This window comes from Callithrix jacchus, chromosome 3, assembly GCF_049354715.1.
Source record: "Callithrix jacchus isolate 240 chromosome 3, calJac240_pri, whole genome shotgun sequence".
Lineage (NCBI taxonomy): Eukaryota > Metazoa > Chordata > Mammalia > Primates > Cebidae > Callithrix > Callithrix jacchus.
The window spans coordinates 52,876,020-52,903,050 of record NC_133504.1 but is presented as its reverse complement, the minus strand read 5'-3'; the positions used below and the strand labels follow the sequence as shown (position 1 = coordinate 52,903,050).

General features: G+C 38.0%; 1 protein-coding gene and 2 long non-coding RNA genes across 4 annotated transcripts in view; 2 read left to right on the top strand and 1 right to left on the bottom strand.

Moving 5' to 3' along the window:
* LOC118152194 (uncharacterized) overlaps window positions 1-613 on the top strand; it is a 165,711-nt gene extending 165,098 nt beyond the window's left edge. The window contains exons 4-5 of the long non-coding RNA XR_013532881.1: window positions 331-399; window positions 485-613. This is a non-coding gene — a long non-coding RNA (uncharacterized LOC118152194). The remainder of the gene's footprint in view (window positions 1-330; window positions 400-484) is intronic.
* Window positions 614-8,352: 7,739 nt separating this feature from the next.
* On the top strand, window positions 8,353-13,472 carry LOC144581745 (uncharacterized). The gene is made up of 2 exons (XR_013532880.1): window positions 8,353-8,574; window positions 10,766-13,472. It is a non-coding gene; the product is annotated as an uncharacterized LOC144581745 (long non-coding RNA).
* Window positions 13,473-23,574: 10,102 nt separating this feature from the next.
* GYPA (glycophorin A (MNS blood group)) overlaps window positions 23,575-27,031 on the bottom strand; it is a 28,763-nt gene continuing 25,306 nt past the window's right edge. For both annotated transcript variants that reach the window (XM_008992652.5, XM_008992653.5), the window contains 2 exons: window positions 26,890-26,968; window positions 23,575-24,422 (listed from right to left, as the gene is read on the bottom strand). In XM_008992652.5, coding sequence (XP_008990900.3) covers window positions 24,406-24,422; window positions 26,890-26,968 — 96 coding nt within the window. In that variant the 3' untranslated portion in view covers window positions 23,575-24,405. The remainder of the gene's footprint in view (window positions 24,423-26,889; window positions 26,969-27,031) is intronic.

Below are 27,031 nucleotides of genomic sequence, written 5' to 3'. Positions count from 1 at the left end.
TAAAAATATTATAGAACATTTTCAAAGTCAACTTGCTCTATAAATCCCTCTAAAATTGTGTTTGTTCTTCATGTTCATAGTGGTTTTAAAGTGTTAGTCTGTAAAATATTGTATCTACATGTACAATGTATTTTTTGATAGTCACTTCTAGAACAGGCTGACAATCAGTCAGGAAAATTAAGTAAGACTGATTTCCGGTTTATTCATATTCTTAAGCATACCCGAGATTCTCACATTTGTTACTAATGACCGTAATGAAATAAAGACAAATGAATTAATATTTTATCATCTAAATTTCTACCTTTTTCCGGAACCTTTTTATATTTCTAGGAAACAGAAGGAAGTCTAACTGAGACCTCAGGGCTTATTGTTGCAAGCGAAAAGCAGGCTGAAAGAAAAGTTGAGTCATTGAAAATGGTATCTACATTTACTTTCCCTTTTATTTGTATTCTTTGCTCTTGACTTTAAATTCTTTTGATTCCAGAAGGAAGAAAACTTTGTGAGTGTGCTGCCAAGCCTCACTTTTCTGTCATGATTGGAAGGTTTGATGGCACCCAGAATGACTCATGAAAGATGGAAGAGCTGCAGCATTACAATAAAAGCCATCTTGCAACATCCTGAGTTCCTTTTTCTTTTACCTAAGTTAGGAACAAAAAATATTCGTGTATGTTCCCCCAAAGGATAAAAAAAGAATTCAATGAAAGGACCAGATTGTAGAAAGGTCAGAGCATTTTTGTGCTAAATGAAACACCTAAAATCACTCTCTCCTTGTACCCCTTATATTATAAAAGAGAAAATTAAGACCCAGAATAAGATCAAGAATTTTTTATTGGTCATTATGATATTAAAGAAGTTTTGAAGCGTACGGGTAGCTTTCTATATACGGGTCTGATCTGCATATGCTGATCAGACCTCAGCCAAAGACTTCAGGGGAGTCCTCTGCAAATTTCTAGAACTCTTTGTGCAAATTTTTCCTCTTGAGTTCTCTGCCTTGCAAACTCAAACCACCCAGGCTTTCCTTAGACTCAGCTCTGCCTCCTCATCTCAGAGAGACCCCACACTGGGGTCTGGGAACCCTCCAGGCTGTGAGCAGGACAATGGAGCTCACCTCCATTTTGGTTGTTTCCTCTCTCTTGGCAATTACTCTACTGATGCCCAGTGTTTGAAATTCATTTTTTCAGAACTTGTGTTGTTTGTTTGGTGTCATTTCCTGCAGGACGGTAAATCTGGCTCCTGTTGTTCCATCTGCCCTCTAGCTGCTTCCCATAAAGCCTGCTCACTTCACTTCATTTTAAATTTTAATGACTTCTGTTCTGTATTATGCCTTTTGTCTACTTTTTTTTCCGGTTATTCTCTTGTTCTTTTTCTAACTTCTTGAGTTTATAGTGAGTAAATTAGCTTTTAGATTTTCTGAGTCAATTACTGAATGTTTTGAAGTTTTCACTTTGTGTTACTTTATATATTTGAGGCTCTTTGTTAAACTCATCCAAGTTCTGAACTGTTATTCTTACTGCAAACGGGTCCCGATCAAGACCCCAATAGAGGATTCTTGGATCTTGCACAACAAAGAATTCAGGGTGAGTCCATAAGGTAAAGTGAAAGCAAGTTTATTAAGAAAGTAAAGGAATAAAGAATGGCTACTCCATAGGCAGAGAAGCTACAAGGGATACTGGTTGCCCATTTTTATGATTTTTCTTGATTATATCGATATGAACAGTAGGCAAGGAAATACTGGATAGAAGAGGTTCCCTGGCCTTTTGGCCCACCACATCCCCCACCAACCTCACCATCCTATACCCATGTAAACCCTAAGCCTTAGGCTCCATAAGCAGATCAGAGGAGCAGAAGAGTGGTACAGCATAGAAGGAGAGAAGAGAAGGCACATGTCAATGTCAAGAGGAGTTCAGCTGGGGAAGTTTGGAGAGAAGATAGGCCATGGAACAGCCAAACTCTAGGGGAAGATCATCTTCCCACTCCATCCCCTTTCCAGCTCTCATCCATCCTGCTGAGAGCCACCTCCACTCAATAAAACCCCAGCATTAACCATTCTTCAAGTCCATGTGTGACCTTATTTTTCCTGGATACTGGACTAGGACCCAAACACCAACAGGTCACTGAGCTGGTTAACACTTAAGCCATCTGCGGACAGCAGAGCTAAGAGGCACTATAACATGCCCGCTGGGGGTTTGGGAGTTGCAAGCACCCACCCTTAGATGCTATGGAGCTGGAGCCCAAAAGTGCTTTCTCTGGCTCCTGCACCTACCCATCTGCATGCTCTCCCTTCCATAAGGGGTTTGAGCACACAGTGGCCAAACAGACAAGCCACAACCCTGTTAGACATCTTGTGAGGGGTGGGTTAGGGAACACTCTTGTTTCAACATGCATGCCTCCTCTTTTTAGATCATATAGGATAACTTCCAGACATTGTCATGGCATTTGTAAACGTCATGGTGCTGGTGGGAGTGTAGCAGTTAGGACAACCAGAGGTCACTCTCATCACCATCTTGGTTTTGGTGGGTTTTGGCTTCTTTACCGCAGCTTGTTAATCAGCAAGGTCTTTATGACCTGTACATCGTGCTGACCTCCTATCTTATCTTGTGACTTAGAATGCCTAACTGCCTGGGAATGCAGCCCAGCAGATCTCAGCCTTATTTTACCAGACTCTATTCAATATGGAGGCACTCCGGTTCAAATGCCTCTGACATTACTTCCAAGACGATTTTTTTGTCATTACATAGTGGTCTCTTTATCTTTGAGAATGCTTTATCTATTTATTTGATATTAATATAGCAACATGAGATTTCTATATTTTTACAGACTCCTTACCTATTTATTGACATATAACACCTACACAATAAAGAACAAACAAAGCACTGATCTTAAGATTTTTTGCTAGTGTGTACAGTCATGTACATACCCACTACCCAGATCAAAATAGAGAATATTGCCAGCATCAAAGGGAGAGACTAACATTATTTCAGCTGGTATTTTCCTCTTTTTATTTTCCACAGCTTACCATCAACTTATCTATTTATGTTTAAAGATTTTACTTTCAAACAGTATGTAACTTTTAGTAAAGTTACAGTACGTTGATTGATCGCTACATTAAACCCAAGCCACTATGTATCAACAGCATTTTCCAGTCCTATTTCCCCCTCATGGAAAAGTAGATTGACTACATTTGCTTGGAATTTCTGTGTCTGTCGAGGGAGTCTTTAATTACTAATACTAAAAGACTCAATCCATATTTTCTTTTAGGACTTTCCTGTTTTTATTTTGTATCTTAACCTTAATCATATGAAATGTTTTATGCTGTAAAGAATGAGTAGTAGAGATTTCTTTTTTTTTTTTCCTGAGTATCTGATATGTTTTCGGAATACAGTGAACAATCTATCTTTTTTATTGATTTGAAGGCTGCTTTCTTCATGACACTAAATTATTACATGTATTTGAATTTACAGATAAATTCGGTTGTATTTTACTTATCTAAATATACATTTCTTTACCCAAATGTTCTTTTAATTAGTGCTTAATATAGCTCTACATTATGATTATAATTCCTAGCTGAAGAAGTTCTCACTCGTTCTTAATTTGTAATTTTTCTGGCTATTAACACAGATTTAGTCTTCTAGATGGGGACTGTTCAAGCTTAGCACTATTGATATTTTGTACTGGATAAATAAAAGTCATTAGTGGGATCCTTCTAGTTTCCTCTACTTACTTTTTCTAGTTCTGCTTGGTGCCCTCAGGTGGGAATACTGTACCAACTGCTTAGTACCTTCTTTCTTTTTAGCCCAAAGCAGACACTCTGCAGAGTTTCTTGTGTGAGGTTGGGGTTGTTTCTTAATTTCAGAGTAGATTATTGTTTATTCCATGCGTCATTCTTTTTATTTATTTATTTATTTATTTATTTTTATTTGAGACGGAGTTTCGCTCTTGTTACCCAGGCTGGAGTGCAGTGGCGCGATCTCGGCTCACTGCAACCTCCGCCTCCTGGTTTCAGGCAATTCTCCCACCTCAGCCTCCTGAGTAGCTGGGATTACAGGCACGCGCCACCATGCCCAGCTAATTTTTTGTATTCTTAGTAGAGACGGGGTTTCACCATGTTGACCAGGATGGTCTCAATCTGTTGACCTCGTGATCCACCCGCCTCGGCCTCCCAAAGTGATGGGATTACAGGCATGACCCACCGCGTCCAGCCTCTTTTTCTTCATTTAAGCGGATTTCAAATAGATGGAATATGTAAATATTTTTTTCAAGCCTCCATCTTGTCTAGACATTTAAAATTTTTAAATTAAGAAATATTTGTCACCATTTTTACTTATCTGTTTTTAATTGCTCTGCTATTTTTGGTATTTACAAGTGATTTATTATTTTATCATTTTTATTAGGTAAGAGATGCTAATGGTGACTTTGAGATTTGATAGGAGCTATTTTATTAGAAATAAATGAGGAACTATGGCAAGAATGGACAGTGATTTTTACCTTTTATTCAATTGTTTTGGCTTCCTTCAGGCTCATGACATTTTCCTTAGAGTTTACCACCAATGACTAAAGTAAAATAACTGCTATTTCTCTCCTTGCAGTTAAACTGCAAACAGTTCTTTTTATAAGAACTGTGATTGCCTCTAGCAAGCAGTCTCAAGTACTTGGTATATAAACACACTATTGCCCCCTTTTTTTCACACTTGAAGTTTGTGGAATAAACCACTAAAAATTTCATAGTGTCTGAGGAGAATGGATCTCTCCAGATGATGTTTTCTTGGCTGTGGCCAATATATGCACCATGCAGTCAGTCCCCTCTATCTGCCATAGAACTTCATCTACGAAGCATTGCTGTAATCAATTTTCACATGGCAGGACGATGCTAGCAAAAACTGAGGTCTTGCTACACATCTCTTTCGAAGTTTTCCTTCAATGCCATTTTGCTTTTAGTCATTTTTTTCTTTATATTTTCACAGCAATCATTTATTTCCTTTCATTCTATTTGACTCATCCAAATGTTTAACTTGGTTTTATAAATGTAACTTTATTTTCAGCTCAACTGTAGATTCAATTTTCATGTAATTACTGGTATCATAGGGAAAAAATGTATCAGTCTTATAAAGAAGTCCGGATAAGTGTGTGTGGGAGTGTGTGATATAGGAACAAGCAACCAGTATATAACAACATATGCCTGCCCTATATGCTTTTAATACTTGTTAGAGTTTTAGTTTCTATGAGTATCTTAAAGGTTCTGCAATATATATCCACATTTCCTTCTAAAAGATTGTGCCAAGTTACACTACCATAAAAACAATAAGAATTCACTGCAGTCTTAGCACATTGGATATTATATTAAAATACTACTTTGTAGGTTTCATAGCTAATGAAGAAATTTTATATTGTTTTAGTTTCCATTTTAAAAAGCAGTGAGGCTACAAATGATGCAATCTGAAACACGTGCATAAGTTGAATAGAAGTTTATTAGTCAGAAGGTGGAATGAATTTTGAACAAGTTAAATGTTTTGAAAACAGTATGAATGTACTGAATATTTTTGATTGCTCTAGCAAATTGTATAGGTCATAAGAAAATGCTCTAGCAAATTGTATAGGTCATAAGCAAATGTTTGAACCTTTCCAGACAGTCAGTCATTATATGAGTTTGTTCTCATGCTGCTATAAAAAACTGCCTAAGACTGGGTAATTTACAAAGAAAATAGGTTTTATTGACTCACAGTTCTGCATGGCTGAGAAAGCCTCAGGAAGCTTACAATCACAGCAGAAAGGGAAGCAAACACATCCTTCTTCATATCCTGGCAGGAGTAAAGGGGGAAGCCCTTTATAAAACCATCAGATCTCGTGAGAATTTACTTACTATCATGAAAATAGCATGGGGGAAACCACCCCAATGATTCAATTACCTTTCACTGGGTTCCTCCCACAACAGGTGGGGATTGTGGGAACTACAATTCAAAATGAGATTTGGGTGGGGACACAGACAAACCACATCATTATACCCCTGGCCCCTCCCAGATCTCATGTCCTCCCATTTCAAAACACAATCATGCCTTCCAACAGTCTCCCAATATCTTAAGTCATTCTAGTATTAATTCAAAAGTCCAAGTCCAAAGTCTCATCTGAGACAAGGCAAGTCCCTTCCACCTATGAGCCTGTAAAATCAAAAGCAAAATATTTATTTCCTACATATGATGGGGGTATAGGCATTTGTTAAATGCACCCATTCCAAATAGGAGAAATTAGCCAAAACACAGGAGCTACAGGGCCATGCAAGTTTGTAGTCAAGTGGGGCAGTAATTAAATCTTAAAACACCTAAATAATCTCTTTTGACTCCATGTCTCACATTCAGGTAATGATGATGTATGAGGTAGGCTCCCACAGTCTTGGGAAGCTCCACCCCTGTAACTTTGCATGGTATAGCTCCACTCCCAGCTGTTGTCACAAGCTGGTCTATGGCATTTTTAGGCACAACAGTGCAAGTTGTCAGTGAATCTATTGTTCTGGGGTCTGGAAGGATGGTGGCCCTCTTCTCACAGCTCCATTAGGCAGTGCCCCAGTGGGGACTCTGTGTGGAGTCTTTGACTGCACATTTCCCTTTGCACTGCCCTAGCAGAGATTCTCCATGGGCTTTCCCCACCTGCAGAAAACTGCCTGGACATCCAGATGTTTCTATACATCCTTTATAATCTAGGTGGAGGTTTTCTAAACCTCAATTCTTGACTTCTCTTTGCTCACAGGTTCAACACCATGTGGAAGCCACCAAGGCTTGGGGCTTGCACCCTCTGAACAGCCTGAACTGTACCTTGGGCTCTTTTAGCTGGAGCTGGAGCTGAACTAGCTGGGATACAGGGCCCTGTGTCCCAAGGCTGCACAGAGCTGGGGGTGCAGGGTCCCTAGGCCCATGCAATGATTTTTCTCTCCTAGACCTATGATGGGAGGGGCTGTTTTGAAGGTCTCTGACATGCTCTACAGACATTTTCCTCATTGTCTTTGTGATTAACATTTAATACCTCATTACATATGCAAATTACTGCAGCTGGCTTGAATTTCTCCCCAGAAAATGTTTTTTTATGTCCTATTTCATCACAAGGCTGCAAATTTTCCAAATTTTTACCCTCTGCTTTCTCTTGAATGCTTTGCTACTTAGAAATCTCTTCTATCAGATACCCTAAATTATCTCTCCTGAGTTCAAAGTTCCACAGATCTCTAGAGTAGGGGCACAATGCTGCCAGTCTCTTTGCTAAAGCATAACAAGAGTCACCTTTGCTCAGTTCCCAACAAGTTCCTCATCTCCACTGAGACCACCTCAGCCTGGATTTCATTGTCCATATTACTATCAGCATTTTGGTCAAAGCCACTCAATATGTCTCTAGGAAGTTCTAAACTTTCTCACATTTTCCTGTCTTCTTCTGAGCCCTCCAAACTGTTCCAATGACTTCTGCATTTTTGGGTATTTTTATAGCAGCACCCCACTTCTGGTAACAACTTACTGTGTTTGTCTGTTCTCATGCTGCTACAAAGAAATGATCAATATTGTGTATTTATAAAGTAAAGAGGTTTAATGGATCTACAGTTCTGCATGGCTGGGAAGGTCTCAAGATATTTACAGTCACAGCCAAAGGGGAAGCAAGCATGTATTTCTTACACAGTGTCAGGAAGGAGAAGAATGAGAGCTGAGTGAAAGGGGAACCTCTTTTATATAACTATGAGATCATGTGATAATTTACTCACTATCATGAGAATATCAAAGGGGAAACCACCCCAGTGATTCAGTTACCTCCCATTGGGTTCCTCCCATGACACTTGGAACTACAATTCAAGATTATTGGAACTACAATTCAAGATGAGATTTGGGTGGGGACACAACCAAACCATATCAGTCATTCCACATATTGAGTTATTTCTCTCTTCTATTCACTATTCCCCCACAGAGAGGGGCCCATAATCACTGCCTTCAAGGAGTCTACATCCTGGTGTCTTTATGGTTATGGGTTCCATATAATAAACAGGTAAATAGAGAACTACTGAGCTTGTGCTGACTGTTGGGGCCAGACCTCTTTGCAAGGCTTTTTTAGGCTTTATGCAATGTGACCCTCTACTAGCCTGGGCTTAAGGAGAGAAATGCAGAGGGAAAGAGATTCACTGGAGTCTTTTGTCAGTGACCTGGTAGTGAATATATGGTAATGAGTGAATCCCATCTCACCTAATGAAGAAAAGGAGAAGGAGGCTCTTCATTCTTAGAATCAAAGCAGCAACAGGAAAGGGAAAAGCTAGGAGAAAAGCTTTTAAAGACTAGAAATGCCTTCAAGAAGGTGAGAGAGACTAATACTTTGTTTACTGTTAGCAGACTGTCTGGGCGGCCTTTTGCCCACATAACCCTATCCCTACATGAGTAGGGGGAAGGGAATTGTGGATGGACAACAGAGCTCTGGGAAAGACAGCGATTGAGCAGCTGGACTTCATCCGTTTGGTGGGTAAGGATCCTGAAGTATTCAAAGGGTCAAACAGAATGTGACTGAAGAGTTACCTTGCTGATCTTACCCAGAAAGACATTCCCCTAGGCAAGGGGACTTGTAAGTATCCTGAGACCTTCTCCGCCATGCAAAATTGTGGATCAATTAAACCGCTTTCCTTTATAAATTACACAGGCTTGGGCAATTCTGTATAGCAGCATGAAAACAAATTAATAAAGAACAGATTAATACAATAAGAGGCATGGAATAAGGATTTGGTGATGAGAATTGGGCAAGAATAGAAAAGGCAGAGCTGGAGTTTAATCCCCATGTCATGGTAAAGCCCTCAGAAATTCTCCCTATGCCTTTGAGAGACTCAGCATTTAGATTATGACTCCTCAAGTCCATCAGTGGCCAGTGTATGTAAGCTAGGTCAGCAGCCACAGCTGTCAGGCACAGGATTACACCATGAACAGTAAAGGAAAAAGATGTTCTTTTTCTGATCCCAATCCCAGAGAAGCAAAAACCTAGAAAAAAAGAAGGTAGCTATAGAGCTTTCATTTAGATATAAGATTGGCATTTTGAAAAAAAATTTTTTTTTTTTGAGACGGAGTTTGGCTCTTGTTACCCAGGCTGGAGTGCAGTGGCGCGATCTCGGCTCACCGCAACCTCCGCCTCCTGGGTTCAGGCAATTCTCCTGCCTCAGCCTCCTGAGTAGCTGGGATTACAGGCACGCTCCACCGTGCCCAGCTAATTTTTTGTAATTTTTAGTAGAGACGGGGTTTCACCATGTTGACCAGGATGGTCTCGATCTGCCGACCTCGTGATCCACCCGCCTCGGCCTCCCAAAGTGCTGGGATCACAGGCGTGAGCCACCGCGCCCGGCCGCATTTTGAAATTTTAATAACAAAAAAGACTAGAAAGTTTTATATCTCCCCAAGATGTTTCTAGGGAATAGGAATAAGGAACAGGAAAAGTGTATGCCATATGGTATAAGTAAATTTAAAAAATTAATGTTTTTTTAGACTAATGAATTGATACTTGCCAATAACCAGATATACAAATAAAGAGGGTAGTCCTAGGAGCTGAGTGTTATGAAAAAAATACAGGAAGAAAATTAGAAAAATGGGAAGGAGGCAACAAGCTGCTTTGCCTTGGGTAGGCAGGGAAGATCTATTTCATTTAATGAAATTTCACTGAGTTTTCCTGTGTCCCGGTCATTATTCTGGGCTCTGACGATACATAGTAAAAAAAAAGGATGAAAAATACAGTCACCAGAAATCTTCTTTGAAGCTGTGAGTCAGGAATAATATGGAAGCATTCAAGCAAAGATATGAAGCAAAAAAGGAGAAAAAATTAGAACAAAGTTCCTGAGAAAGGAGCAAGCTTAGTATGTTGGCGTTTTGGGAAAAGGTTCATGGCTGCCACGAAATGACAGGACAGCGTGGGAGATGGTTGAAGGGGGCAGGCCAGGTGAGCTGAGCGTGTGGACCGGTTACATCTTCAGGAGCATGCTAAGAAGCAGTGATTTATTCCGGTACAGTAAAAACCCTATAGGAGATTTTAAACAGGGGAAATACATAATCTAATTTATAGTTTAAAAAATAACTCTGTGATGGAGGGAATATAAAAAACAGGAGTAGAAACAGGGAGACAAGCTGTGGGGCTGTTACTATATCCCATCCATTCTTTTTAGTAAGAATAAGTGAGGCTGGTCACCTTTTAGTGATTCCTTTTTAAAATTTCAAAATACTCAGGGATGGGGATTTTTTAATCTGAGAAAATTAAAATATTCAGCTTTTTTTTTTTTTTTTTTTTTTTGAGACGGAGTTTTGCTGTTGTTACCCAGGCTGGAGTGCAATGGTGCAATCTCAGCTCACGGCAACCTCCGCCCCCTGGGTTCAGGCAATTCTCCTGCCTCAGCCTCCTGAGTAGCTGGGATTACAGGCACATGCCACCATGCCCAACTAATTTTTTGTAATTTTAGTAGAGACGGGGTTTCACCATGTTGACCAGGATAGTCTCGATCTCTTGACCTCGTCATCCACCTGCCTCGGCCTCCCAAAGTGCTGGGATTACAGGCGTGAATATTCAGCATTTTTATGCTTTGGTGGGCCTAGAAAAAACTTAATAGACTTAAGTTAAATAAGACTTACACTAAACTGATTACTGTTGATTTAAAGGTCATAGTGTTGAGCTGAGAATGGAAATAATTTTCACCTGGTTGGCAATATTTGAAATCATTTCTCAACTTCGGTTTTGTCCAGTTAACTAATCAAGGTCTAAAACTTCCTTTATTTGCTTTTATCAGAGCAAATGATGTAACCAATACCACCACCTACAAGAGAGAAGAGTCATGAGAAGAGTCAAGGACAATCTATGAATAAGTTAAGTGGAAGCTGACATTACATATTCTCTGATGTATGATGCACTGATGGCATTTGACAAGACCATTTGGAAGAGACCCAGACGGAGACAAGAGTCCTAGTTAATATGCTCCCGCTCCACTGAGCGATGTTCATCAGCTGATAATGTGAACTCAGACTGAACTCTTGTCATAAAATTTGGAAAGGGGGAAGTTTGAGAAATTGTACATTCTTCACTCTGCAATGATTGACCTGAGCATGAAATCAATTCTAAGAATAGCTCTAAGGGACAGATAAGTTCAGGACCAAGCTTGTAAAAATGAGAACCACCCAAAAAATCTCAAATTTTGTTCCTAAACCGATCTGTGCTGAAGAACTTTTTGGATACTTCTTGCAGGACTGAAAATTCTTGCCTCTAGTTTAAACAATGACAGTTCTCCGTAAGCCACAACTGAATGTTCACTGGAACATTAGACATGCGACATAGTTGAAGAACTTGTGGATTAGGATGACTGCTTACATCAATTATAAAACCCTGTGTAGACTAATGTAACTCTATCTGTTAGGTATGTGTATTAGCAACTGTCTTGTTGCCACATGTATATATATCGTGTTACACCATGAACAGTGTATATATATATATATATATATATATATATATATATATATATATCTTTACTTTTGAAAATGTTAATGCCTTTTATTGTTATTTTTCGCTTTAAAATGTAATATAGGTTTATTATAGAAAATTAAGAGGCTAGAAAAAAATACAAAGAAAAAGACAAAAATTAGCTGTAATCCCACTGAGTGAAATTAAACTCTATACATATGCTGTGTATATGTATATGCCTGGCATCTGCCCCACCCCACAGCCCCCATTACCCACAGAAAGAAGTTTTAATGTAGAACTGTTATGTTTTAAATATGCAATAAACACCATTCCTTGTCATCAAATTTACCAGATTTTATCATGGTGTGACTGTAAAGTAATGCCTTGAGGTTTCTGAAATACTTTAGAATTTATATATTCAAAGCAGTTACCTTGAGAGATAATAATATACATTTATTCAAATGCAGATGCTGAACACAGCAGATTTGGGACAATCTTCTTACTATTCACTTAGGGGAGGCATACAGCCTATGGCCAGAACCTGCTTTACACCCTGTGTTTAGGATGGGAGAAAAGAGACCCCAGAGACTCCTCCTTCTAACTCCTGGCTTAAGGCAGTCAGAGTGTTTCTGGTGCATGTGACAGGAGGAAAAGTGCTGCAATTGGGACCCCAGGTCCTTTGGTTTTACCTGTCCTTTCTGAGGCATGGACATCCTGGAGTCCCTCAGAGATTTCTGACCCAGCCATCTCAGTAGGATCTGCTGTGTCCTGGAGGTGATAAGTGCTCTCTGGAGTTCATTTGAAAGTCAGGCCCTTCTCTATGTGCTCCTACCTTTGTGCCTGTGGTTCTCTTTACTGTTGAGAAGGGACCTTAACTCCAAACAGGTGAACTACAATTAAGATCAATGGATACTAAAGTAAGCCTATCAAACATGTGGTTTTTGACAAAAATTTGAATAGGACTTGGTCTTTCCCCTCAAAGATCTCATAGTATAATAAACTTGTCGTTGCTTTTTTAATCACAGTGCAATTTCAGCAGTCAGGCACCTTGGGTACTTGACTAAATCTTGTTCCTTTCCAATATATTTCACACGAGACTTCATGTTATCCTGCACAACTACCTGGTGAGAGTCCAGGCTGAAGTCTTTATTCTGCTTCTGCATATTCTCTGCTGTCGGCTTTGTTCAGACCCTCGTTTCTTCTCGTCTATCCTATTATAATGAGCTTTACATGTTAAACATAGGTTGGAATAACAAATCATGACTGTAATACATGAAAATAGTCTGTATTTTATTTGATTTGTATTTGGAAGTAGAGAATACAGTAATGGCGAGGCATGGGAATAGCCAAGGGTTGGGGCATAAGCAAAAGAAAAGCAAGTGCAGCCAGTTTGGCTAAGCAAGAGAACAGCAGGTGCAGCCAGTTCTAGGCAAGATTGGGCCGTGCAGGCCACATCTTCACTCCTGTGATAAGAAGACAGAAGTTTCCACTTTTGCCTCTGCTTGACCATGAGCTAAGCCTTCACTTCCGCCTCTGATTGGTTGCAGTCCAATCCTTCATTGGGTGTAACCAATTGGAGGCTTCTAAAGGGCACCTAGGGGTGTTGCCAAGTCCTTTTGGCTTTATAAAAACCCTAATTGGGGATGGGCAAGGTGGCTTACACCTGTAATCTCAGCACTTTGGAAGGCTGAGGTTGGTGGATCACCCAAGGTCAGGAGTTTGAGACCAGCGTGGCCTAACATGGCAAACCCCATCTCTACTAAAAATACAAAAAGAAAAAAGAAAACATTAGATGAGCATGGTGATGGGTGCCTGTAATCCCAGCTACTCAGGAGGCTGAGGTAGGAGAGTTGCTTGAAGCTAGGAGGCAGAGGTTGCAGTGAGCCGAGATTGTGCCATTACACTCCAGCCTGGGTGACAAAGTGAGACTCTTTCAAAAAGAACACCAAGAAACGAAAACCCTAATTGGAGAGGCTTTGAACCCCTTGCTTAAGCCTGCTCCCACTCTGTGAATGGTCGTCAATAAATCTGTGCTTTCATTACTCCATTCTTCTGTTGCTTTTTCTTTTATTGCTTTGTTCCATTACTTTGTGCAATATGTTCAATTCTTTGTTCAACACTCCAAGAACCTGGACAACTCTATTGGGTAACAATCGTCACCAGAGGCTGCTGGGGTAGGGGACATGGGGAAACGAAACTTGTAAATATTTTAAAAATCAAAATTGTAAGGAATTATAATAAAAATTATTAACAGTGAACATTAATCACTAACATTATACCAAGCACCATTCTCAATGATTTCTAAGTATTAACTCAGTTGTCGCTATTGCTCTTTGAGAAGGTACTAGTGTTATCATCACTCCATTTTACAAAGAAGAAGAGCCCCAGAGAGATTAACTTAACACTCACAACTAGTAAGTGGCAGAACTTGGATTCACGCATATGTACTCTGGCGATAAGAAGCTATGTTTTTAACCACTATGATATTCTGCAACAATTTTCTCTTCCAACCTCTAGTCACTGTTCATCTTATGCCCCAACACTCACACAGGCAGTCTCGGTGTTTTCCAGGTAGTTCATTCAACCTTGCGGGGAAACCTTATTGTTCAAATTACCTTTTTTGCCCCTTTGTACTTCATCAATTTTCTTTCATTTGCTTTTAGTTTCCCAAATCTTTATTGAAATTACTCACCTATTACTATTCTCCCTTCTGCATGTATTTGAGATGGAATATAGCTCTGTCACCAGGCTGTAGTGCAGTGGCACTATCTTGGCTCACTGCAACCTCTGCCTCCCAGGTTCAAGCAATTCCCCTACCTCGCCTCCCAAGTAGCTAGGATTAAAGGTGGGTGCCACCATGCCCAGCTGATTTTTTTTTTTTTTTCGTATTTTAGTAGAGACGGGGTTTCACCATGTTGGTGAGGGTGGTCTCGATCTCCTGACTTCATGATTCGCCCACCTTGGTCTCCCAGAGTGCTGGGATTACAGGTGTGAGTCACCAAGCCCAGCCTCCATATGCTTTAACATATGTTTCTAGTGTATGCTTCACATTTCCCTGAATCTGAGTGCCTTCTTCTAATTGCTAACCCTTTAAGTCCTCTTGAAACCCATAGCTGAATATGATCTCTCTTCCTCAGCTCAACTGCTAGAGGACTGGTGGTAGCTAACCAGTGGTGTGTATCATGTTTTCTCTTTTATTATAATAACATCTTTTTTTTTTTTTTTTGAGACAGGGTCTCACTGGGTGGCCCAGGCTGGAGTTCAGTGGTGTAATCTCACCTCACTGCAATCCCAAACTCCCAGGCTCAGGTGATCTTCCCACCTCAGCCTCCCACATAGCTAGGATTACAGGCATGGCCCATCATGCCTTGCCAATTTTTGTATTTGTAGTAAAATAGGGTTTTGCCATGTTGCCCAGCCTGGTCTGAACTCTTTGGCTCAATCGGCCCTCCTGCCTCGGCCTCCCAAGATACTTCTTATGAGTATTAGAAGATCCTTTTTGCAGGGTAAAGGGAACATGAAGTTTGAAATCAGGTGTCATAACAAAATCCTGATATATATGGCATTAAATTAGCATTTGGGTGTTAGGAGACAAAGAATTAGATAATAAATGCTAGAAAGCAGCCTATTTATGCTATGCCAAAGTAAGTTATTTAGTAAGTCTTGTATACAATAACTTGGAAAAAAATGCTATGTGTCTTTTGCATCTGTAGTTTAGGAGAGCTTAGAAAGAGCCCGTATTTTATTGTTTGTTGACTGCTACTGCTTTTAGTAATATTGTAAGAAAAAATGAGTTCAGGAAAGTATTGGCTGATTTTCAAAAAGAAATTAAAGATATCAAAGTGTTAGAAAAGCCAAATACTTCTATCCTAAAACTGCAGGAGATAAGACAGAAAAAGGCTTAGAGGTAAACACATATCAATGCTTCTCATTAACAGAAGGAACTCAGCCCTATGGCTAAGATCACAACAATAATATAGCTTGCATCTTCGCCCATTATTTCACATGCCTCAAAGACACTGCCATTAAGTTAAAGGTAAGTGCTCAAAAAAAAAAAAAAAAGAAGAAGACATTTAAAACTATATATCTGAAATAATTTTTGAGTGTAGTTAGGCAAATGGAGCTCAGTGAAAGCAAATTGACTAGAAATCACAGGTTTCTAAAAGAATTGTATTGCCAAAGTAACTATGAGGCTGGCTTGAAAAGCCTTTGCCTATTTCCTCTATAAAACTATAAAACAAACCTAGCACCATAAGACAATGTGTTGGAAAATCTGAACAGCTTACAGAGAGGGCACGCTTCTGGCCATAGGATTAAATGACCAAGGAAGAAACTTCCAAACGTCAAAGCCAAGAGCCATGGTGAACAAAGGGAATTTCTTCTACTTCCTGGAAAGGACTCTTCACAGTGTTGCCCAGTAGATTCTGTTATTGCTATGGACCTATGACTGATGTGGGTTTCACATTCATTTCTCTTTTGAATGGTCATTTTTATTTACCATATCTAAACCCAGCTCGACCAATGTGTTTTGGGTATGGTAGCAGGCAGGTGACTTTACTTTTCTTAGTTTATTGGTTGTTTGGCCATGGGAAACTGCATTTCAACCTAGTGAGAAAACAGCACATCCCCCAAAAGCAAAAAAAACTGTACATGCTATCAGCTTAGATACATAAATGATGGTATAAAGGATAATCACTTTCCCCACTGGCCTAGTGTAATTCCTATCCCATTAGCTGAGAAAGAAATAAACTTCTTGTATAAAAGCAAAATTATACTTTGAGTCTTAAATTACCTAGTTAATACTATATACAATCAATTAGGTGGGATAAAGTCGCAGTAATCTCAGGCTGTGAAAATACTCAAAACTCAAATGGGTAGCAGCAAACAAGCTGGGTAGGTGTGGAATCAGGAGCATATCGAAGCTTGAGGATACAGCAAAGTATTTGCTTATAAGAAGAGGGCTAGCCAAGTGGGCAGAAACCAGACAGACAAGTTAGGTTTCAGGTTGTTTTCAATCCTGATAGAGGAATTGCAGGAAAAGTCATTCTTATAAGTACAAAAATCAAAATTGGTCACTTTGCTTCAAGAAACCTTGAGTTATCAAGAAAACTATTTTTACTTCTCCATCTGCCTGCAGAATCCTTGAGAAAAAACGCTAGGTTTGTCTTAGTTTTGATTTCAGGAGGAGTAAACTCATCTATGTAATAACCACTTCCGTGGACTCTAGTCTACACACAGTGAAGGAGCGAGACGCGAAGGTGCTCTGTCATTGCCTCAGTCAAGGCTTTCATGGTACACTGGAAGTAAGAGAAGAGTGAACAAATTGCATGATACTTGAGGTCATGTGGTGTACCTGTATTAAACAAGAATCAGGGAAGAAAGCTGAGAACCTGGGTCTCCCATATATTGGAATTTTTGTAAAATCCTTGAGGTGAGTACACAAAAGCAAATTCTTAAAGTTTTTCAAAAAATCGTTTATTACATGGTTATCATATTTCAGAGGATTCTGTTTGGCTTTAGAAGTAAAGAGCTATATGTGTCAGGCAACTTGTAGGTCCTATATCTTTTGCTCAAATGATCCTAGTGAGAGGTGAGGGCTTCATTTGCTTTTCCTTTTGGTTTTCTTCATAAGTTGTATTAGTCCATTCTCATGCTGCTATAAAGAACTGCCTGAGACGGGGTGGTTTATAAAGGCAATAGGTTTAATTGATTTACCATTCTGCATGGCTGGGGAGCTTCAAGAAACCTACAATCATGGCAGAAGTCACCTCTTCACAGGGTGGCAGGAGAGAGAATGAGTGTCAAGCGAAGGGGTAAGCCCCGTGCAAAACCATCAGATCTTGTGAGAACTCACTATCACGTGAACAGCATGAGCAGCATGAGGTAACCACCTTCATGATTAAATTATCGCCCACAGGGTCCCTTTCATGACAGATGGAGATTATGGGAACTAAAATTCAAGATGAGATCTGAGTGAGGACACAGCCAAACTACATCACTACCCGCCTCCCAGGTTCAAGCAATTCTCCTGCCTCAGCCTCCTGGGTAGCTGGGACTACAGGTGCACACCACTACGCCCAGCTAATTTTTTTTTGTATTTTTAGTAGAGAGAGGGTTTCATAAGTCCTGGTGGGAACCATGGTCATTACTATTATAAGACGGCTATTACCGTTCCAGAAATAAACTCCTTCCTAGAGCGACTTAACTTTGAGAGAGAAACAACAGAGGCACAATTTTTTGCCTTCTGTGGCTGAGAGCACACTCTCCTGTCACTTCCTCAGGTGCTAAAATGGAGAAGTACCTGGATTTTTCAAACTAGGATTTGAATGGTGAATTAAAATGTATTGATCTGATGAAGGATTATATGCACACTTGCTCCTAATATTATGCCAAACTGGCATATTCAACATAAATATTTATTTCATTTATTTATTTTTATACTTTAAGTTCTGGGATACATGTGTGGAATGTACAGGTTTATTACATAGGTATACATGTGTCATGGTGGTTTGCTGCACCTATCAACCTGTCACCTAGGTGTTAAGCCCCATTTATATTTTTATTGAGGTAAAATATACATATATAATTTACCATCTTTACCATTTTGTATATACACCTCAGTGGTAATAAACACAATTGTTTTCTTTATTTTCTTTCTTTATTTTTTTTGAGACAGAGTCTCGCTCTGTCACCAGGCACCAGGCTGGAGTGCAGTGGTGATCTTGGCTCACTGCAACCTCCGCCTCCCAGGTTCAAGCAATTCTCCTGCCTCAGCCTCCCAGGTAGCTGGGACTACAGGCGCACACCACCATGCCCAGCTAATTTTTTTTTTGTATTTTTAGTAGAGACGGGGTTTCATCATGTTGGCCAGGATGGTCTCAATCTCTTGACCACATGATCCGCCCACCTCGGCCTCCCAAAGTGCTGGGATTACAGACTTGAGCCACTGCACCTGCCTGTTTTCTTTATTTTCATTCCATCATCCCCTCCCCGACTCTCCTTCCCACTACCAATCTACTTTTTGTCTTCATGAAGTCCACATGTTTAGCTCTCACATATAAGTGAGAATATGTGATATTTGTCTTTCTAATATATTTTAATATAAAAAAAGTTTTAGAAACACTTCACATTCAAAAAGTGGGATCACATTTTTCCCAAGGTATATGGACTAAGTTATCTTATTGTTGAGTTTGGAAACAGAGATATTTCTGGCTTTCCTTCGTTTTGAAACATTTATCCTTCAGCTTTCAAGGCTTATTTTTGCAGAGTCACAGCACATTTTAAGCACACCCCCCAAAACGTGTTTCATGAGATATGGACATAGGGCAATATCGAGATGTCTCTGGTCTTCAGTTTTGAAGTAGAGCTCTAGCTTAGAAATATTCGGCAGGAACCAGAAATGTTAGTACTACATTGTAAGTCACTAGCACTAATTTTAGAACAAAAACAAGTAGAAAGAAACTACTGAGTGTTGAAGTTTTTTTCTGAGCTTTAAAATTTATGCACTATACATATATTTTAGTTCAGAATAACTATACTATGTTTTCTATTTTTTATTAAAAATTCATTTATACACACATTTTCACTTGTAAACAAAGTCTACATGTACTTTTAAATTGGCTACATAATAGTCTATTTGGTTAATATGCTAATATGTAAATTATGACATAGACATTACTAAGTTAGTAAACATTTGGGTTATTTTTGCTATTTGTTGATGCTATGAATATGTAAAGTCAATTAAAAAATAATCATTTACTTTTTTTTGTAATTTTACTGGAGCACATTCTTCAAAATAGAAATACTGGGCCAACAATACATAGACAAATTTGTGAATTTTGGAATACTTTGTTCTATTGCCTTTAAGTCAATTTACAGTTACTAATAATGTATGTCTTTTTTCCCATTATGCCTTATCTATGTCATTAACAAATGCTTTTGCTACATTAATACTTTTATGTGTACAATGGTTGTATTAAGTAAACAAGACTCAGAGAATTCAATTAGGACTAATTTGAGTCATATCTCCTGTGTCCTTTGAACTGTCTTCTGTAGAACTGGTCTGTCCTTGCACTGTTCCTCTGCCCAAATACCCCATCACTCTTCTGGTCACCATTAGTTAATACAAATGGCTCCCCAGTTTGTAGTTAAAATATCTATTCCAACGCAATAATCAACATTTCCATTCTGATTTAAAATTAATGTTTTTATTCCTTCTTTTCCCTGGATTCAGGAAAGGAATGATGTGGTCAACTTCTCCTCCCCCCCCAAAACTGGAGCCTTTATTCCTTTTCTTCCATCTTGCTACTCAAAGTTTTCAAACCCTCTGGCATTGGAATATGGGAAGGAAAATACTAGGTAAAGGGGTAGGAAAGTTCTGACTAGACCAATATTTCACAGTGATCCCACATTTTCTCTTGGCAGAGATTTACATTTGAACCTTTCTCTTATAGGTGCTCTTGTGGGTTCTTCAGAATTTTCCCATCCATGTCTGTTTCGGTTGTTTGCCTACATCCTTCTTCTGTCCTTCATAGGTAAACAAAGCATTAGATGTCTGGCAACACTTCGACTTTCTTTCTCTTAAAAGCTATTGACCTTTCTAGGAAATTATTTCCAATATGACCAAAGATAACCCACAGGAACAATTTATTTTTCCAGTGGTGTGTATAGAGCCCACAAGAAACTCACTTTCCCATTGCCTCTTAAAACTCTAGGAATGCGTGTCATCCCCAGCTTTCCAGTCTCTTCTTAATATACTTTCAGGGCAGGGTTAGGACCGTTATTTTGCCCTTTGGGTTTCTCAAGTGAGAGTCAGAATTCTCTAACATTCCAAGGACACATTTAAGTTCTCCCAAGACCTTCTAGAGCTCTTGACAAAATGAAGAGAGGAAAACCTCCTCACCTCTCCTTCTTAGGAGAGGTCTTGAAGACAGACAAACAGCTCTCTTCTCTACACTCCCTTTTGTCCAGTCACCAGCTCCTTACACTTTTATACCTTTGCAGTTGGTGAGAGTTGTAGAATTTTTAGGCATTTCCTTTGTAAATTCTGTATTGTACAAAATATGTCAACCTGGAATGCAGTTTTTATTGGATACAAGGTGTCAGCCCAATCAGCTATTTTAATTTTCTGTTACTTTAGCTAAGACTCTTTCTATCATAAATGACAAAAAGCCTAATTTCAAAAACTGGCTTGAGCAAAGAAGGGACTTATTGGCTCCCATAACTGAGAAGAGGTCATGTTTGCTTAGGCACAGCTGAAGGCACAGCTCTTTAGACCTAGCTCACTTTTCCAGTTTCCTTCCATTCCTCTCCCTCTCTTCTCCAGCTGTCCTTCATGTGATGACTATATGTTCAGATATTTTTAAAAATGAATAATCATAACTCAGGATACAAAACTATGACTGTATTTTCTCCGTAATTGGATTTATTTTCTTTTTTCTTTTTTTGAGTTGGAGTTTTGCTCTGGCACACAGGCTGGGGTGCAGTGGTGTGATCTTGGCTCATAGCCACCTCTGCCTCCCAGGTTCAAGTGATTCTGCTGCCTCAGCCTCCTGAATAGCTAGGATTTCAGGCCTGTACCACCATGACCAGCTAATTTTTGTATTTTTAGTAGAAACAGGTTTTACTATGTTGGCCAGGCTGGTCTTGAACTCCTGACCTCAGGAGATCCACCCACCTCAGCTTCCCAGACTGCTGGGATTACAGGCATGAGCCAACGGACCTCACTGGATTTACTTTCTATTTTCAAAACCTACCTGTTGTGTCTTTTGCAGGCAAGTAATATAGTACCTTTTAGGTAAACTACTAAAACCTAACTGTGCTTATCCTTTTATTTTTCTCCTCTCATTAATTATGGCTTAATACTAAGCTTCACAGCTATATACAAATTCAGTACAACATGTTTACATTCTTTAAAGATAAATTAGGGCTAGTTCTAAAAAGCTGCTTATTTGCCCATACAAAAGCAGATGGCGTATATAATCATGTGTGAGTCATCTTTTGCTGTAATATTCCTCTTTCCATCAAAAAGCATTTGTACTCTTCCTCCTTATGTGTTAATCTTGGTTTAGTTTCTATGCAAAATTTAAAAAAAGTCCAGGGGCTTTAGTCTGAGGGAAACTGTTGTGGAGAATATCACTCTAAACATTATGTCAACATGTAAATAATAAACCAGACACTATTCAGATTTAGGATCATATGGGAGAGAATTGCAAAAGTTGCACGTGACTGACATGAGGTTTATCTCTCATTACATGAGAGATGTAGTCATTTTTTCCCCTTTGAACTGATATTAATAGTTTCTTCATGTTTTTCATTTTTTTGTATAAATACATAAGCATACACAAATATATAAATCTTGTGACATTTCTGCAAGGCAGTTATTCTCATCATCATATTTCAGATGATTTTAGATAAAGAAACAAAAGTTATGTTCAAACCCTGGCTCCAAACCTGGTTCTCTTTTCCCACTACCCCAGACCAAACCTTCAAGATGTCACTGTCTATCATGCCATTTTAAATATTAATATTGGCTTCATGAAATAAGAAGCAAATTTTGTTAAGCCTCTTAGGAGTTACAAAAGTGCATTAAACTTCTTCCTCTTAATGAATCGTATTTAAGTAGGGTGTGGAATTCAGATCATAGCAATGTTACAAAATATGTATAAGTGCTGTGAGGATTCAGAGGGCATGCTTAGATCTAGATACCAAAAGTGGGTTAGCAGTTGGCAGTGCACATGCCCCCTAAATACTGCCTAGGGCATAAATGCATTAGAACTGGTTGAAAGGCCTATGCATTTTAAATCTAAATTTAGATTTAAATAAATCTAAAATTTTATTTAGATAACATTTGGCTTTTAGGAGTTTCTTCTGAGAAAGTTACTGCATTTGATAGGATAAATGTTTAGAATAAACCAGAGGGCTATTATTCAATCACTGTATATCAATATCACCAAAATACCCCTTTCCCCATGTCATTGTTTGGCCCTCCATTCAGAGTTGCTTTCAGAGTTAAGTTTTTGTTGCAAAAAAGAGTCATTCTTTCTTCACCATGTCTTTCAGTTTTCTGCATTTATATTCTCTGCCATTTAGACCTTTTGCTCACAACTACACAAGCAAACACTCAGGGCTGAAGAGTAAAATTCCATAATCAGAATCACCAAACCCTCCCATCCCAGCCCCAATTTCAAGAAATCCAACATGAGCCATCCACGGAGTCATGGTATCTTCACAGGAAAGATTTCATAAAACGGAAATGGTAATTTCTTCCCTGACAAATACCAAATTTAACTATGAAAAGTTCATTGCTATAATTTGAATGTCACCTCTGGAAACTTTGTTGAAATTTAATTGTCATTGTAAGAGTGTTGGGAAGGGCCTTTAAAGTCATGATTAGGTCATGAGGGCTCCATTCTCACAAATGGACTAATGCCTTATAGAAGGAGTGGGCTTCTGATAAAAGGATGTGTTTGGCTTCATTTCCTCTCTCTTCATCTTAAACTTTTGCTTGCCTTTCTGCTTTGTTATCATGCAGTAAGAAGGTCCTTATGAGATACAAGGCAGATGTCAGTGCCATGCCCTTGGCCTTCCCAGCCTCTAAAACTAGGAAGAAAATAAATTTCTTTTCTTTGTAAATTACCCAGTCTGTAGTATTCTGTTATAGTAGCAGAAAACGAACTAAGACATTCATATACAGAAGTACAGAGAAATTGCTTGGAAAAGTTCACTGAGGTTAAAGTAATTTGTACTTTAATTATTCACTAAATTCTGTAGCTCTGGTTAAGATGGCACATTCACTCTGATTTTTTCTTGTCTTTGACTTGTAAATTACTTTAGCGAAAAGGTTAATCTCATGTTCTCTTGTTTCAACACGTTTTTATTAAAAATGTAAATTTAAAATTACCTTGGCATTTGGGTCATTAATTGGATTAAATTAACCTAATAATCTTCTTAAAATTACTTTTAAAAAGCACGTATCAAGAATTGTTCTCTTCTTAGTCTCATTTTTTATTTTAAGTAGTCAATTTAGTACAAAAACACTCTCTGAAGATTGGCTAAAATTTGATTTTTTAATTTATTAAAAAATAAATTTCAGCTGCCAGGCCTGAAAATATACAAAAAATTTACTTTATTATCACACAACAATGAAAAGTTATATAGATTTTTATTAGTTTGGAAATAAAGTATCACAGGAAGGTTTTTTTCTTTTTTAAGTTTCACTATAAATGAGTGACAGCTGTGTAGTCACAGACCTTAGTCTCTATATCTAGAAATTTCTTTTAAATTTTATTAAGCTTTATTAGTGTGAACAAAATATCATTATCATTCATGTAATAGTATATCATCATCATCATCATCATCATCATTATCATTCATGTAATAGTATATCATCATCATCATCATCATCATCATCATCATTATCATTCATGTAATAGTATATCATCATCATCATCATCATCATCATCCATGTAATATTATATCTTGCCTGTTCAGCAATGAAGGAAATAAATGATAGGACTTTAGTGTCCCCTTAATTTATTTAAAACAATGAAACTAGACTCAAAAGTTTACAATAGGAAGAAAACCTAAACTTCATTCAGGTATTTCAAGCCTTTCATTTGACAGCACCATTATTACAATACAATAGAATAGATTAAGTTAGTATTAAACAAATGTAAATGAATTCAACTAAAGTTTTGGATCAGAATTCTCAATCAATTCTAAAAATTATGCTAACATACAAAAGCAAAGATGCAAGGAAACATTGTTCTTTATCTTGAAATGTTAATGAGCAGAGTATTTTTTTCCATCACTGAGTCACTGGAACTCATTATAATGAAAATTGCATTCTGAAATTGTACAATTTAGGTAGGTATATAATTTATTGGAGAGTCCAATTCACATGTTAATTTTTCACTTGACTGAAGTCTTATGTCTTCTTGTGTTCTTTCCACACTTGGTTTGGTGAACAGATTCTCATTGATCAACTTTCTCTAGAAGGATTATAGTATAAAAAATACAAGACCAAAATATGAGACATAGTTATGTTAAACATGACAGGAAATTAATGCACAGCATAAATTTTAGAATTCTACATTCTTACAGAGTTGTCCTTGAACATAATTAGTAGGAAACAAAAGGAATCTCCTTACTGATTAGCTCTATTGAAGTTTTGTGCAAAAAAAAAATACAGAATTTCTTAGAATATCTATTATATCTATTCTAAAAGCCTTAGGTAAAGAATAAATATAATTGCTCTGTTCCTAGTTTCCACAGAGATAAGAAACTAGCAGCCAAACTTGTATAGAGGTAAAATATAATGTGAAGCTAGTAAATGATAAGTTGAATGACATACGCATGATAATATTTAAGGCATGTTTCTAAGTCTGTCATGTGTTTTTTAAGAATGACTTCTTTCCCGCCCCTCCTAAAGGAGTCTGCACAAAAGCTTATGGCCATATTCCTCTCTGATTCTGAGGTGTGAAAGTACGTGTGAAAGAAGGGTACTTTCACACCCATCTTTTAAGACTAATCTCAGGTGATTTCATCTCCAGAAGCCTTTGATACCTGTCCCAGGCTCTGGGACAAGTGGAGCTATTGCTGCCACTACTGTACAATGTGTTCACTGGAATGACATTCTGTTTTTTTCGTTAGTCTCTCAGCTTCTAAAGGATGAAGACTCATATTGGTATATCTAATGTGAGTGTGGTGCCTACCCCACGGTATGCATTTAGCAAATGTTTGTTGCACTTAACTGAATTAAACTACAAGGACATCTTAATGCACTGTGGTGTATTAAATTGGCCCAAAGATTTGAGATGCCCAAGATTGTATGAAAAAAAAAATGGCAAGGGCCACACTAAACACTAAATTTGTTACTAGAATAAATAAGTGGCTAAAAATGTATAGAAATTTAAGTTTAAAAGATAGATTTTCAGTTGTAATTGTTCTATTTAAAAAACTGCACCAAGACTTTTTTTTTTTTTTGGAGCAAGGCAGAATGCAAATAAAATGAATATTTTGCAGATACTTGTTCCAGCTGCCAGTCCAATAACAAGATAACCTTAGTAAATGAAGTGAATCTGGTATATGACTCAAAACTTTTGTTGTTTCAAGTATCTGCGGATTGGATTTTATTAATCCTTTTAGCTGAGAATCATATCTATGCTATTCATTTTCACACAGCAGAAACTTCTTAGGATTAAAACCTCGTGTAACAGTCATTGTTAAGCTTTAAGAATTCACATGATAGTGTGAAGTAGCAAATCCTGCATATAACCTGTGTAGCTGTGATGGATCTTTAAAACTCTCTCTGTTCTATGACTCCAAAGTCTAGAAAACTTAGACTGGTCCAGGGTTAAAATTAAAATCCAGAAACGTACCTAACCTCTGATCTATCAGAAAATTATGGGAGAGAAATTAATTGATTTTGTAGAAGGCAAAATAAAATCTCCTTTACTTAAGGAATAAAAGCTCATTCCAGAGACTTGTTCCTGGTGGCTATCTCCCAAAATAGATGTCATTTGGGTTTACGCTTTAGACAAAGATCAATAGGAATAATATACTTTCTTAGTTCATACCAGGGGCCATAGTGAATAAAACAAATGTAATTGGCTAGTTATTTAAACCAACAGTAGAGGCAGCGACCACTACTCAGCTCTTAGGAATTGGTCTCATGCTGATATGAAGGCTCGCAGCATTTTGGGAGTTTACGTTTTTCCCCAAAGGAATACTAACATCTGATTTTTTTTTTAATGTAAAAACTTCCTAATTTTAAAGGTTGACAATGAATGTTCTTTTCAAAAAGCACTATATGGTAATACTGTTCTGGATAAACAAAATGTATCCACGGCCTTTCACATGTTTTGTACCTAATTGGCACCTGGGAGTGGAGATGAAAGCATGTGCTAGATGGCTTGCTATATTGATAACAGCTAACAGGTGTGAGGACTTATGATGACCAAGAACAGTTTTAAATGCTGTACCAGTTGTAGCTCATTTAATTCTCATTAAAATTAAACTCTGTGAGGTTGACACTATCACTATCTCTTTATTAAGTGAGGTTGGTAGCTTGCTGAAGGTTTCACAGTTAATAAGTGTTGGAGCATGGATTCAAATCCAAATCTGATTTTAGATCTGAGGCTATTACACATACTAACCATAGTCTCCTATACACGTAACTCTGCAGTTTTGGACATAAGAAGTACATTTGGTTTTCTCTTTCCCTTATACTAATTCATTTAGTTTTTTTTTTTTTTTAAACAAAACACTTTGTGTCTAAAGGAGAATCTCACTATGCTGCAGACAAACTCTTACAATTCTAAAACATCAAAGAGGTAGAATTAATGAAATAGAATAGAAATGAATCATAGCTGGTTTTCCCCTCCCTCAAATCAGAAAGAAATAACTCTAGTTAGTTTTCTTTCCTAAAAGGCAAAAGGTGCAAACATTAATACCAACCTGGATTTTCTATTTCAACAGAGCTTAAAGGCACATCTGTGTCAGGTGAGGAGGGAGTTTGTACATCAAATGAGCTTTTCTATGAAGAAATACCAGAAAAATATTAACGCCACAATTTTTTAACCTTAAGACAGTAAAAAGT